The sequence below is a fragment of the Hylobates moloch genome, unplaced genomic scaffold (assembly GCF_009828535.3).
Source record: "Hylobates moloch isolate HMO894 unplaced genomic scaffold, HMol_V3 SCAFFOLD_9, whole genome shotgun sequence".
Taxonomy (NCBI): Eukaryota; Metazoa; Chordata; class Mammalia; order Primates; family Hylobatidae; genus Hylobates; species Hylobates moloch.
The window spans coordinates 110226385-110238958 of record NW_026652284.1 but is presented as its reverse complement, the minus strand read 5'-3'; the positions used below and the strand labels follow the sequence as shown (position 1 = coordinate 110238958).

The window sequence follows — 12574 nt, the reverse complement described above, 5'->3', positions numbered from 1 at the left end:
ATGTATGCCAAACAAGGGTACTGAAAAAGAAAAACTGAAGTAGGAAGGAAACTCAAGATAATATATTGTTCAGAATGTCAAATTTTGAAGAAAGTGTTTTCAGGAAGGCGTGGGTGATAACTGGGTCAAGAGCTGCTAGTTCAGTAAGTTGAAGTTTGAGAATTGTCCTTTAGATTTAGCCAAATGCAAGTTTTGGTGACCTTGACAGGGACAGCTTTATTGTAGTGGGCATAAAAGCCAAACTGGAATGAGTTGAAAGAATAGGAGTTTGAAAAGTGGAAAGAAACAGTTACAGACAGTTCATTTGACAAGTCTTGCTATAAAGAGGAGAGGAAAGATGATATCGTAGTACAGGGCACATGAAGTCCTTGAAGAGACAAAGGCAAGTGGGAGAAGTAGTGCCCCAGAGGAAAGGTTGTCCTTCAGGAAACAGGTACAGAGGGTGGGCATGTGGTTACTGAAGAAAGGGTGGTAGAAAAGATAGATGCTTCTGTGTTTTGTGTGTGAAAAATACAGTGAGATCGTTTCCTGCAAGTGAGAATGGAGGATGGGTTGTTGGGGTTTTGTCGTCGTCTTCTTCTTCTTCTTCTTCTTCTTCTTCTTCTTCTTCTTCTTCTTCTTCTTCTTCTTCTTCTTCTTCTTCTTCTTCTTCCTTCCTCTTCCTCTTCCTTCCTCTTCCTCTTCCTTCCTCTTCCTCTTCCTTCCTCTTCATTCCTCTTCCTTCCTCTTCCTTCATCTTCCTTCCTCTTCCCCCTCTTCCTTCTTTCTCCTCCTCCTCCTCCTCCTCCCTCTCCTCCTTTTCTTCTTCTTTTTTGAAGAGATCATGAGGAAGGTAAGAATTTTTTTTAATGTGTGGAATAATCACCTGGGAAAGTGGGAGAGGAGATTGAGTGAGGTAGCAAAACTGAGGGTGCACTTCAGGTTGGTGGTCATATGTTAAAAGCAGCAGCTTTCAACAACAGGCAGTTTTGCCTCCCAGGTGGCATTTGACAATGTCTGGAGGCGTTATTGGTTGTCACAGCTGCGAGCAGGGATGATAAGAGGTATCTAGTGGGCAGAGGCCCAGAATACTGCTAAACAACCTACAAGGCACTAGACAGTCCCCCACAGCAAAGAATTGTACAGTTCAAAGGTTAGTATTGCTGAGTTTAAGAAACGCTGATTTAAAGTGAAGCTGGTCAGTGTGTTTGTTACTTTTCTTTCTTCCCCCTCCTTCTCACTGGCCACTCACAAATCTGTAATACGTTTATAAGCTGGATGTGAGGAAAACTGACACTAAACAAGAGAAATTCGAATTGTGATAAATATGCTTAAGAAATAAGTTGGGTGAAGAGGTAGGTAGAAGATTATCACTAGAAGTTGCAACCGGTGCAACTCCTTTGAGAAGGTTGGCAGAGAAAAGCCTTTTCAAAGAGATGCCTTTTGAGATGAGCCCTGAAGGATGCAAAGAAGCCAGTTGTGGGAAAATCTTTGGGACTAGCATTCTAGGAAGAGGAGACAAAATTAAAAAGTACCTTGAGGAGGAAAAAGTAAGTGAAGTAACAGCATCTCTTAGGAAGTTTCTAGAAAGATAGAGGAAATATTATAGTAATTGTAGGGTATAGTTGTTTCTATTGGCTATTATTCTGTAAGGAAACTTCTTTTCAAATGTTTTATGGGAAAGTGGTCTAATGTATTTAAGTGCCTTTTGTTAGCTTAAAAATACATTCCACAGACTACCGGCCAGGAAGGGCATGTTCCTTTCCAGATAAGTTGTCAACGTGGAACCAAATGTCTAATGTAAGGGCTCATAGTAAAAAAATTCCACCAGAAATAAGACAACTCCTGAGGTAAACCATGTCTGGTTTCTGTGTATTAAATTTGTGTTAAATTTATTTTTAGCTTATTTAGTCAATACAATATTTAGTTTAAATCCAAGGATTACAATAGAAAATAATTTGAAAGAAGATTCTTTAGCTTTTCCCTTCTAAATTCAGATAGTAAGAGTTAGTTTATTATTCTAAATGATAATATTTGTTACCTCTAAAATATATCAATAGTGTTTTGGGTCTGCTTTATATAGTCAGCTTTAAAATCTTAAATCCGGCCGGGCCTGGTGACTCACGCCTGTAATCCCAGCACTTTGGGAGGCTGAGGCGGGTAGATCACCTGAGGTTGGGAGTTTGAGACCAGCCTGACCAAGACGGAGAAACCCTGTCTCTACTAAAAATACAAAATTAGCCAGGCATGGTGGTGCATGCCTGTAATCCCAGTTACTCGGGAGGCTGAGGCAGGAGAATCACTTGAACCTGGGAGGCGAAGGTTGCAGTGAGCTGAGATCGTACCATTGCACTCCAGCCTGGCAACAAGAGTGAAACCCCGTCTCAAAAAAAATCTTAAATCCTTTGGTATCTTTCATATCAAAAGTATTCATCCGAAACTTAGAAATCTTACTAGTCTCCTTTAGATGGCAGAAATCCAACTCAACAGCTAAAAGGGATATTGGTTTAAAAAAACTAGGATATCTTAAAACCAGAGGAAAATCAAGCAGCTGGACTGAGAGAAGTGACAGCTGGAACTCAGGAATGAATGGAAGGTAATTAATGACTCCAGGACACTCTTTGAGACCTTGCACTGTAATATTGGTTCATTCTCTTGTGACAGACTGCCATCCTCTAGGGCAGGAAGTATGACTGCCATATCCGCCCACGCCTCACATTCCGTAAGTTCTGCTGCTGGGAACAGAGCCCCTAGTTAGGTTGCTCTGACAGCTGCAACAGTAATAGTAAATAAACTGCCAGGTATGGAACTAAATGTGGTGCTTATATTAACCCATTTAATGATTTTAGGAACCCTCTGAGGTGAATATTATTAATATGCGCCTTTTACACATGAGAAAACTGAGGAATGGAGAAGTTAAAAAACACCTGACTAAAGTCATAAAGCTTGGAAGTGGCAGAGCTGGGTTTCAGACCCAGGCAATCTGGTCCCACCTAAGCTGATGATTAACCACTGTCATATTAGTTGAAAACAGTCACAGTGAGAGGACAGCAGGGTTTTTTTTGTTTGGTTGGTTGGTTTCTGGCCAGGTTAAAATATAGCAAGATAGGGTTATGGTTTTAATTTTTTGTTTATTCTTATAAAGGATAGGAGAACTGATAATGTTATAATGGGACTGTTTTTAGAGCTTTGAAAACTTCCATGAGTTTCTGTTCAAAGAGACATTGTGATATGGGCTGCCTATGTAGCATCTGTCCTGTGTGCTATGTGGTAGAGCGAATTTTTGCGCTGGGCAACAGTTGTAGTGATTCTCAGTCGGGTGATTTTGTCCCCAGGAGACATTTGGCGGTATCTAGAGACATTTTTGATTGTCACAGCCTGTATGGGGGGTAGCTGCTGGTATCTAGTGGATTGAAGCCCAAGATGTTGCTGTATTTCCTACAATGTGAGACAGACTCCAATAACAAAAGAACTCCTCAGCCCAAAATGTTAATAGTGCTGAGACTGAGAAACACTGTGTTAGATATACTGAGCCAATTCCTTTTTTTTTTTTTTTTTTTTTTTTTGAGAGGGAGTCTAGCTCTGTTCCCTAGGCTGGAGTGTGCAGTGGCGTTATCTTGGTTCCCTGCAACTGCTGCCTCCTTTAGTAGAGACGGGGTTTCACTGTGTTGGCCAGGCTGGTCTCGAACTCCTGACCTCGTGATCTGCCCGCCTTGGCATCCCAAAGTGCTTGGATTACAAGCGTGAGCCACCGCGCCCAGCCAACTGAGCCATTTTCAAACTAAGTGTTTGTGTATGGGATAAATAGGCAAGAAATTCTCAATCCTTATGAGAGCAAATAGGTCAGGACCAAGTCTCATGTAGTGATCATACTCCCAACTATGAGGAGGGGAGGATCACATTAGCCTCGGGTGCCTGGAAAGAAGAACCATATACAGAGGAAGAAGTTTACAGAACGAGCTGTAGGAAAATGGAGCAGACATACCTGGCTAGTTCCAAAATTTTCCCCAAGGTTGGACTGTGTGCATACAGGTAAAAAGGTAAGGAAACCTAATCTCCCTCTTCTCCATGCATACCTGATGATGGTTTCCTGTTAATAGAACTAATTTTAGGACAACATTTCAGCGATATTGTTGACAAATACGGGCTTCGTTCTGATTTATAACATTGGAATGTGTTGATAAGGACTCAGGTTTATGTTAAAAGAAATAGAGCCATTATTACTTTTAAAAGGTTATTTTGTGATATTTAGGTTTTAATTACAGCAACAGCCAATATTTATTAAATGTTTTCTGTGTGCCAGACACTAAGCTGAGTCAGTGCTTAATCTCATTTAACCCTCATAATAGGAATTTAAGATATTTACTGTAATTACCTGCATTTTACCAATCAAGAAATGAGTCCCCAGAAGGGTTAACTACCATCCTTAAGGTCAAACAGCTAGTAAGCTGGAGTCGAATTTCTGGTTTGATTCCATAAACTCCTAAAACCAAATGGTGTGCTGCCTTTTTCCTACTAAAAATAATTATAGTCCTTTCTCATGATATATTTTTCATCTGTAGTTGCAATTTTGATACCACTAGGTAATTTTTTGTGTTTTTGGTCTCAGTTCTTGTTAGTGAGAAATTTATATGTTTGGATACAGTCATTCCATATATGTTGGAAAGCTTTTAAAAATTAAAGCCGTGAAATATGCTACTTCCAAATGGTTTCTTCCAACATCTATTGAATAACTTTAGTAACCAATTTGAGATAATTATTTGAGTGTGATGATTTAAGAAAAATGTTTATCCTTTCCTTTAATATAAAAGCTTGGTATTATTAAATGTTTTACAATGTATAAGGTAATTAAGACGAAATATTAAATATTTCCCTCTTAGCTTAATGTCACCTAATCCACTTGTGTAAAGTATTGTGCAAAATCAGACCATTGAAATTCTGTGTAATAGAAATATTAATATAAAAAGAAGATAGATCTCCACCTCCTCTATTGGGGGAATATTGTTTCAAAAGGGAAGAACCATTCAGTATTTACCATATATGAATAAATTAGATTGCTTTTAACATTTTATAAGAAATTTGTGTTTCCATACATCAGACTTTGACCTCTAAAGCAAACAGCTGTTACACACACATATTTATTTCCTAATGGGAAGCTTACAGTTAGAAACATATGCTGATGTTGGAGAGTAGGTGTAAGAGGGGGATGCCACAGGTGACAGAAGTGCTAACTTTTTTCAAGCTTCTTATAATGAGAGTGAGTGGCAAGTTGTCTTTTTTTCTTAATAAAAATATTATTTTATGTTTTGTCTTATTTACATTTGCCAGCAACGGGATCTTTGGAGAAAAACACATAGCAATTGGAGGAAAAGTACAGCAGTTGGAGGGAGGAGGATGTGGGTAGCCGTGATACCATAGTTTGCCTCCCCTTTTGTTACTCTACCTTCCAGGTTTGAATCTGGTTTCCTGGATGTTTCTGACCCCATTTCCCACTTTCATCCTCACTGCATTTTGGAAATCTTGGGCAATATTTATGCCAATGCCGTATTTTCACTTTTTTCCCACTGCAAACCTACTAAGTTGTGATAATTGCTGGCTCCCTATTGTACCTGTTTGCTGTGTTAACTTTTAAGTTCCATACGTGGTGTAGTTGTGTATAGCTGATTATTCAGTCTAAGAGTTAAATAGTAAGTTTGATTAATCTTAGGAGATAGAAGATATCAAAAACATGTTACGTGTGGTAAAGTTTTTTTAGATGGGTCATTAATTGATAACTTTCTTTAGGCTTTAATGGTTAAATGTGGTTTGAATACTTTCTTCTTTGTATTCCCAATAGGATTTGACTCTGCAAGAAGGAAAATATCCCTATTATTTAAAAAAATGGTTTCTATATTTACTTATTTGAGAAATCTAGTTTTGCTGTTAATTTAAATTGAGAAATATATGCCTCAAAAATTTTAAAAGAGTAACACTAACATAGATAGTAATAAAATGTAAATATTGCAAGTTATATGTCAAAATCTAATCGTTTTTCCCATCTTGCTTTATGTAACTTTTTTGATACGTGGAAAAGAGAGATAGGAGCTATAAACTCAGAGCCAAATGTGCTTTTGTTGTTCCAAATTCTCAATGCCAAAAGCATATAAACCTGCACCTGTTGATAATTATGAGCAAGCCAGCCTTTGCCAAATCCCAGGCCTCTGCTTAAAATTTTTTACTGGAACTAAATGATGTTGCCATTTTTATTTTTAGGTTTGCTGGCATGGGTAATCTCATTAAGGTGCTAACCAGGGACATAGACCACAATGCAGCACATTTTTTCTTGGACTTTGAAAGTAAGTCTCTTTAGCCCTTCACAGCTGGTGCATAATGGTAAAGGTGAAAGATGAATTATACTCACCACAGTGAAGGCCAGCCAGAATATTTGTTAATTAAACATGGGAATCAAACAAAGGTTGCATGATTTTTTCTTAATCGTAGGCAAACATCACCATCATATGTATAATTTAGTTTTTCATTTGCTAAAATCATGTTGAGTCTGTAGCCAGTGCTGTCCTTTCATTAGTCCATGAAGCAAGTAGCCTTATGATGAACATTCTAATAGTATGCTTTAGTGACTATGTCAAACAATATTCGCTTATAATCCTATAATAATTTCATTTTAAAAATCAGAACTGTGCTGCATATCTTGAATCAGTACTCTCCATACCTCCACAAATTACTGACAATCCAAATTTGGTTAGAAATATATGCTTTATTTAACCGCATGCAGGAAGAAAGTTTTATACTGTTTTAAGACGAGATGCAAAGGTGAGACATGGCCAAATGTATTAATATTTGGCTTTGAAATAAATTGTTGTTTCAGTGCTATATTAACAGTACTACATGTAAATAATTCTTGATCAGAAATTTCTTTTTCAGAATATTAGCACTATTGGAATACTTAAAGAATTTTTCATTATAAGGCCATTAATGAAACTTGTCTTGGGAGAATTTTGAGAAGAATTAGAGCAACAGTTGTGCCATTGTGTACAGGAAAACCACATTTCACCTCTAGGTCCTACATATCAACACCTTGAGAACCCGATTTGCTGTCTGCCAGAGCACAGTCTGGGTAACCTGAAGAATGAATTCATGGCCTAATGAACATTTTCCCTGTTACTATTTTTCTTTAAGTAAACTTCAGATGTTCTTTTTTATAAAGGGATATTTTCTCTTTTCTCATTCTTGTCTTGACAGGTACCTTAACATGGGGAATCTTCTTAAAGTTTTGACATGCACAGACCTTGAGCAGGGGCCAAATTTTTTCCTTGATTTTGAAAGTGAGAAGATGATTTTATATCTATTTCTCTTTGCCTGCAGTAGACTGCGTTTGTCTTGCACTAAATGAATGTTTCCACTTTGCCATCTTTTTAACTGCTTTGCATGACTGAGCTATGAATTGTTTGAGTAAATTTCTGGTGCCTTCTAGAACTGGAAGTCCTATTTTATAGATTAAATTGTGATGATAAAATGTCTTTGAGTTTTTATAAGAGATTTCATATCTCTTAGTTGGAGATTATTTTGTAATTTGAGATCTGTTCTCTAATGAAAACATTTTTATGAAAAAATTTTGTTGGAAAGGACAAGTACTACCTCAAGATTTATTAATAGAAGCAATATTTGGGGGGGAACTTATATTGTAGTCAAGAAAAATCGACCAGGTTTCAGTTATTCTAGGGTACATATTTAAGTATTTCAAATATCAATCTGTTCATGAAGGCCATTCAGAGCTCAGTAATTTGGGCATAATATTAAAAGGTAAGTGTGAACCTAAATTATTTAATCTTTGCAGATAATTTGAAAAGTTAAAAAAATGGAATGTATTTATTTCAGGAATTTATTTTTTCTGACTCTAAATAAAAGGAAAAATAATGGGTTCACAGACCTTTAAGTAATTTGCCTTCTGTTTGTTTTATGTTGCATGACCTATTGTAATATGGTCTAAGAGTGGCAGGTAAGTGTCATTGACCTCGGTGCATGTTGCAAAGCTTTTGCTTTTTTTGGCTGTTGATATCGCTTTAGCTTGTCTGGTTGTTAAATTGAGAAGAATTATTAAATTGGTGTTTTAGTGTGAATGATGCTAGTTTAACTGATCAATAGAAAATTGTTAGGAAAGGGTGAAGAGGTATTCCTTAGGTTTTTAATCATGTGATCTCTTACATTTTTAAGTGTTAGAATGTATTTTTATATACTTAAAATTTAAGACATTTTCTGATTTTAAAAACAAAACAAATACATCACTTAAAATAAACCCCCAGAAAGTCACTGCCTTTTCCTCCAACTTCAATTTAGTTTTTACAGTTTTATGTAATTCATTCTATTTTATGAATCATTTTAAACCATGGCAGTTCATATGAACACATCAATTTATGGCTATCTCCATTTTGTAGAATAATTTGTGGTCTCTGGTTATTTTCTACTTTTATTCCATTTCTATAAAGGATCTGTTACAGTTTGGGTACTGTGTACAGGCTAGTAAAGAGTAGTAAATCAATATCAGGTCCATGTGAAATTGGGTTTCAGGGGAAATTAGGTTTTTAGGGGAAATACTGTTAAATATTAGATGAATATTAGTTTTCTTGACCCTTCTCAACAATTTACCAATGCTATGTTAAGTGCATGTTTAGCATGACTTTTAATCAGCTTGAGGATGTTGGGCAGATTGCTGACTTGAAGATATTCTTTCAGATGAGGCAACTTACATTAGAGCTGTATTTTAGTTTATTTGCATCTGTTTCAAACTTGGTCTTGTGTCTTTTTCTACTATTCTGTCTCCGTTTTCCTCTTTGTCTCAAATTCCTTACATTTACAGAATCTTGACTTTGATAGTCAAGATCTTGTTCAAGACTTGGCACTTGATCTTTTTGTAAACCTAGCATTATGTTATGGTCAAGTGGGAAGCATGAATTTAAATGTAGTATTTAAAAGATTACTTGGTCTTGGCTTTCCAATCTGTGGGAGCATTTGGATCATTTTATACACACACACACACACACACACACACACACACTTTTTTTTTTTTTTTTGATATGAGGTCTTACCCTGTCACTCAGGCAAGAGTGCAGTGGCGCAATCTTAGCTCACTGCAACCTCTGCCTACCTGGCTCAAGGGATCCTCCCACCTCAGCCTCCAGAGTAGCTGGGACTACAGGCACATGCCACCAAGCCCAGCTAATTTTTCATATTTTTGGTAGAGATGGGGTTTCACTGTGTTGTCCAGGCTGGTCTCAAACTCCTAAGCTCAAGTGATCCACCCACCTTGGCCTTCCAAAGTGCTGAGATTACAGGTGTGAGCTACTGCACCCGGTACATTATTATAATTTAATAATAGTGACAGGAAAAGGTAAAAATTGTGAACAATAATAATAACCAATAATGCAGAAATACATATAAAATGTTAACTGTAAAGACAGATATTGTTGCCTATATCAGCCAATGTAGATCTTCTGGTTTTATACTTACTGGTATACTATAAATGAAATTTAGTGACAGCATACTGTATACCAAACTAGAGTTTACCCATTGTTATTTCTTATTTAGATTTTTAGATACATTTTCTTTTGATTCTAACACTGGCATTATCTTAATTTAATCTCTAATCCATTTGTATATTTTTCTTCTTTTTGGAAATATGCATTTTAAAAGCTTACCTTATCATTAAGCTACTATAGTGACCTTGGCCCATCAGATGGGTGCTTTCTTAAACTGTTTTATACTGCTTTATACCAGACTCAAAATTGCCAACATAGTTGATCTGCTAATTCTCAATAACTTAAAGCCTCATTATTTTTGCTAGAGTAATTACTACTACATTGTTCATTTCTAGATGCACTTTAATATTTGTGTCACCAGGGTAATTTAGTTTTACTGTTTCTATTAATCTGATTGGTTAAGTCTATCCCAATATGTCTCTGCAGTTGGGTAACTATAGAAATAATTCATGCAGATTACCTGGCTATTTGTATCATATTATATACAAATGACATACTCTAGTGCATTTGAAAAGTAATTTAATGGAATCTTATAGTTTACAAAATTAAGATTGTCTTTAAAGTAAATCATTATTCCTTTAACTTACTCCTCTCATGACCCCTGTAACTGTTTTTCACTTCAGTTCAACATACATTTATGCCTTGCCTCCTGTATACCAGCCAGTAGGTGCTGGGGATGCAAAATAACTAAGATACAACCCATACGTGCTGGGAGCTCTCAATCTAGTAGGAGAGGATAGAAACGAAAGCTCATAATTTTGTTTTGTTTTGTTTTTGAGACAGGGCCAGTCTCGGTCGCCCAGGCTGGAGTGCAGTGGCATGATCTCGGCTCACTGCAGCTTTGACCTCCCAGGCTGAAGTGACTGTTTCACCTCAGTCCCCAAAAGTAGCTGGAATTACAGGTGCCCACCTGCCAGAAAACTCAGTTTTACTCAAATTATTTATTTTCAACATGTAGCTCATGAAGATACTAACTTAAAATGGCAGTGAGTAGACTGAGAATCATCATGGAAGACCTCTTTTTTATTTTTATTTTTTTTTTGAGATGGAGTCTCACTCTGTCACCCAAGCTGGAGTGCAATGGCATGATCTTGACTCACTGCATCCTCCACTTCCTGGGTTCAAGTGATTCTCCTGCCTCGGCCTCCCACCTCAGCCTCCCGAGTAGCTGGGATTACAGGCATGCAGCACCACACCCAGCTAATTTTTTTATTTTTAGTAGAGATGGGGTTTCACCATGTTGGCCAGGCTGGTCTCAAACTCCTGACCTCAGGCGATCCACCTGCCTCGGCCTCCCAAAGTGCTGGGATTACAGGTGTGGGCCACCGCACCTGGCCCATCATGGAAGACTTTCTGATGGTGATGTTTGAATTGGGTTTTGGAGAGTGAATTAGAATGTTTTGAACTAATATAGTAAAGGACAGTAGAAAGAAGGAACAACATGGACAGAGACCTTAAGGCATGAAATGTTATTCTGTATTCAGTCAAACGTTTAGTCTTGATAGAAGGATTTTTTTCCTTAGAACAGATTACACCTATGTGATAAGGTTTTATTTTGTTTTTATTTAATAATAGTTTAGTTAAAATATAAGCCCAAAAATGCTCCATAAAATTTGGCAGTAGTTACGCTATTGACAGCATATAAAAAGCACTCAATCGAGCTAGGTACAGTGGCTCATGGCTGTAATTCCAGCACTTTGGGAGGCCACAGCAAAAGGATCACTTGAGTCAAGGAGTTTGAGACCAGTCTGGGCAACATGGCAAGACTCTATCTGTACAAAAAAAATTTTTTTTAATTAGCTAGGAATAGTGATGTGTGCCCTTGCAGTGAGCTGTGATTGCTCCACTGCACTCCACCTCGAGTAGCAGAGTGAGACTGTCTTTGAAAAAAAAAAAGCACTGAATAGGGGCCCGTATAGCCTCTTCTAGTTGTTGGAATTTCCTATTTTATAGCAACAGTGTTAATTTATAGCTTATTCTAATGACAAATCTTTAGCCTCAGTAACTTCTATATCTACTAGCTCACTAAATTCTAGTTCTTGGGAGAAAAGAGACTTTATTTAGTTTTGTGTCCTTTCCCAATGTTAGCATAGTGCTTTTTAAAAGATAGAAGTTCAGTAAGTATTTTTTAAACTTGATTCACTTACCTCCAGGGAAATCAAAATAGGAGAGTAAATAGAGGTAGTCATTTGTTAAGGGAGAAATAGAATATATTTTCTCTAATTCTGTTATAGTGCTTTTCCATTGAGTCATGCATTTCCTCTATAGTTTTTGTGTCCTTTGTGTTACTTGTTTCCCCCTTATCATTTAGAAATATTGGGACCTACTCTAACTTATTTTTTCATTTATCTCTTGCATAGTTTCAGTTGGTTTTGCCCTGTACTTTGAAATATCTTTATTCTGGTGTCATCTTTCTTATATTTATTTTTCGAAAATGATACAGGATCATATTTATTCAGAGATCAAAAAGCATAGTAGTCTCCTTTAATTCATGCTGGAGGCTTATTTATGTCTCTGTACCCTCTCATTCATTCAAAATGTATTATAGACAATCTAGGTGCTGAGTTTACATATGTACCAGTGGTACGTACTGTACATTCTGGTCTCTGTCTTGATGTAACTTACAGAGATAGATTGCATAGGTTTATTAAATGAATTAATGTGAAATTAAAGCAGAAAGACCCCTTATCACAATTACAATTTTTATGTTGACTTTTTATTTTTTCATTTCATAATTAATCTTTACTTCTTTTTATATTATGACGACTTCAATTTTAGCAGTTATATTTAGTGACTGTTTTTCTACCCTCCACCGTATAGGAAGTTAGTGTGAAGTTACTAAAATTTTTAATTTACTTTCAATAAGGACAATTGAAACATGCCTTAATTTCCCTTGAACAGCTTTAAAAACTAAGCTTGATGAGTAATGAATATGTCTACTCTCAGCAGTAGATACATTATTTTGCGATTTTGAATGTCCTTTTGTAAGCTGACTAAATGGTACTTTTTTTTTTTTAAATAGTAAAGCCATTTTTTTCTATGGAAAATCAAAGTGACAAGTC

General features: G+C 36.6%; 1 protein-coding gene across 12 annotated transcripts in view; it reads left to right on the top strand.

Moving 5' to 3' along the window:
- The window catches only part of CYRIB (CYFIP related Rac1 interactor B), a 175407-nt gene that overhangs the window by 131247 nt on the left and 31586 nt on the right, over positions 1-12574 (top strand). For 9 of the 12 annotated variants that reach the window (XM_032760423.2, XM_032760421.2, XM_058444615.1 and 6 more), the window contains one exon: positions 7219-7301. In XM_032760423.2, the coding sequence (XP_032616314.1) occupies positions 7229-7301 (73 nt within the window). In that variant the 5' untranslated portion in view covers positions 7219-7228. Of the gene's footprint in view, positions 1-6231; positions 6315-7218; positions 7302-12574 lie in introns of those variants that run through there. The other 3 variants (XM_032760430.2, XM_032760428.2, XM_058444618.1) reach the window with 2 other exon arrangements.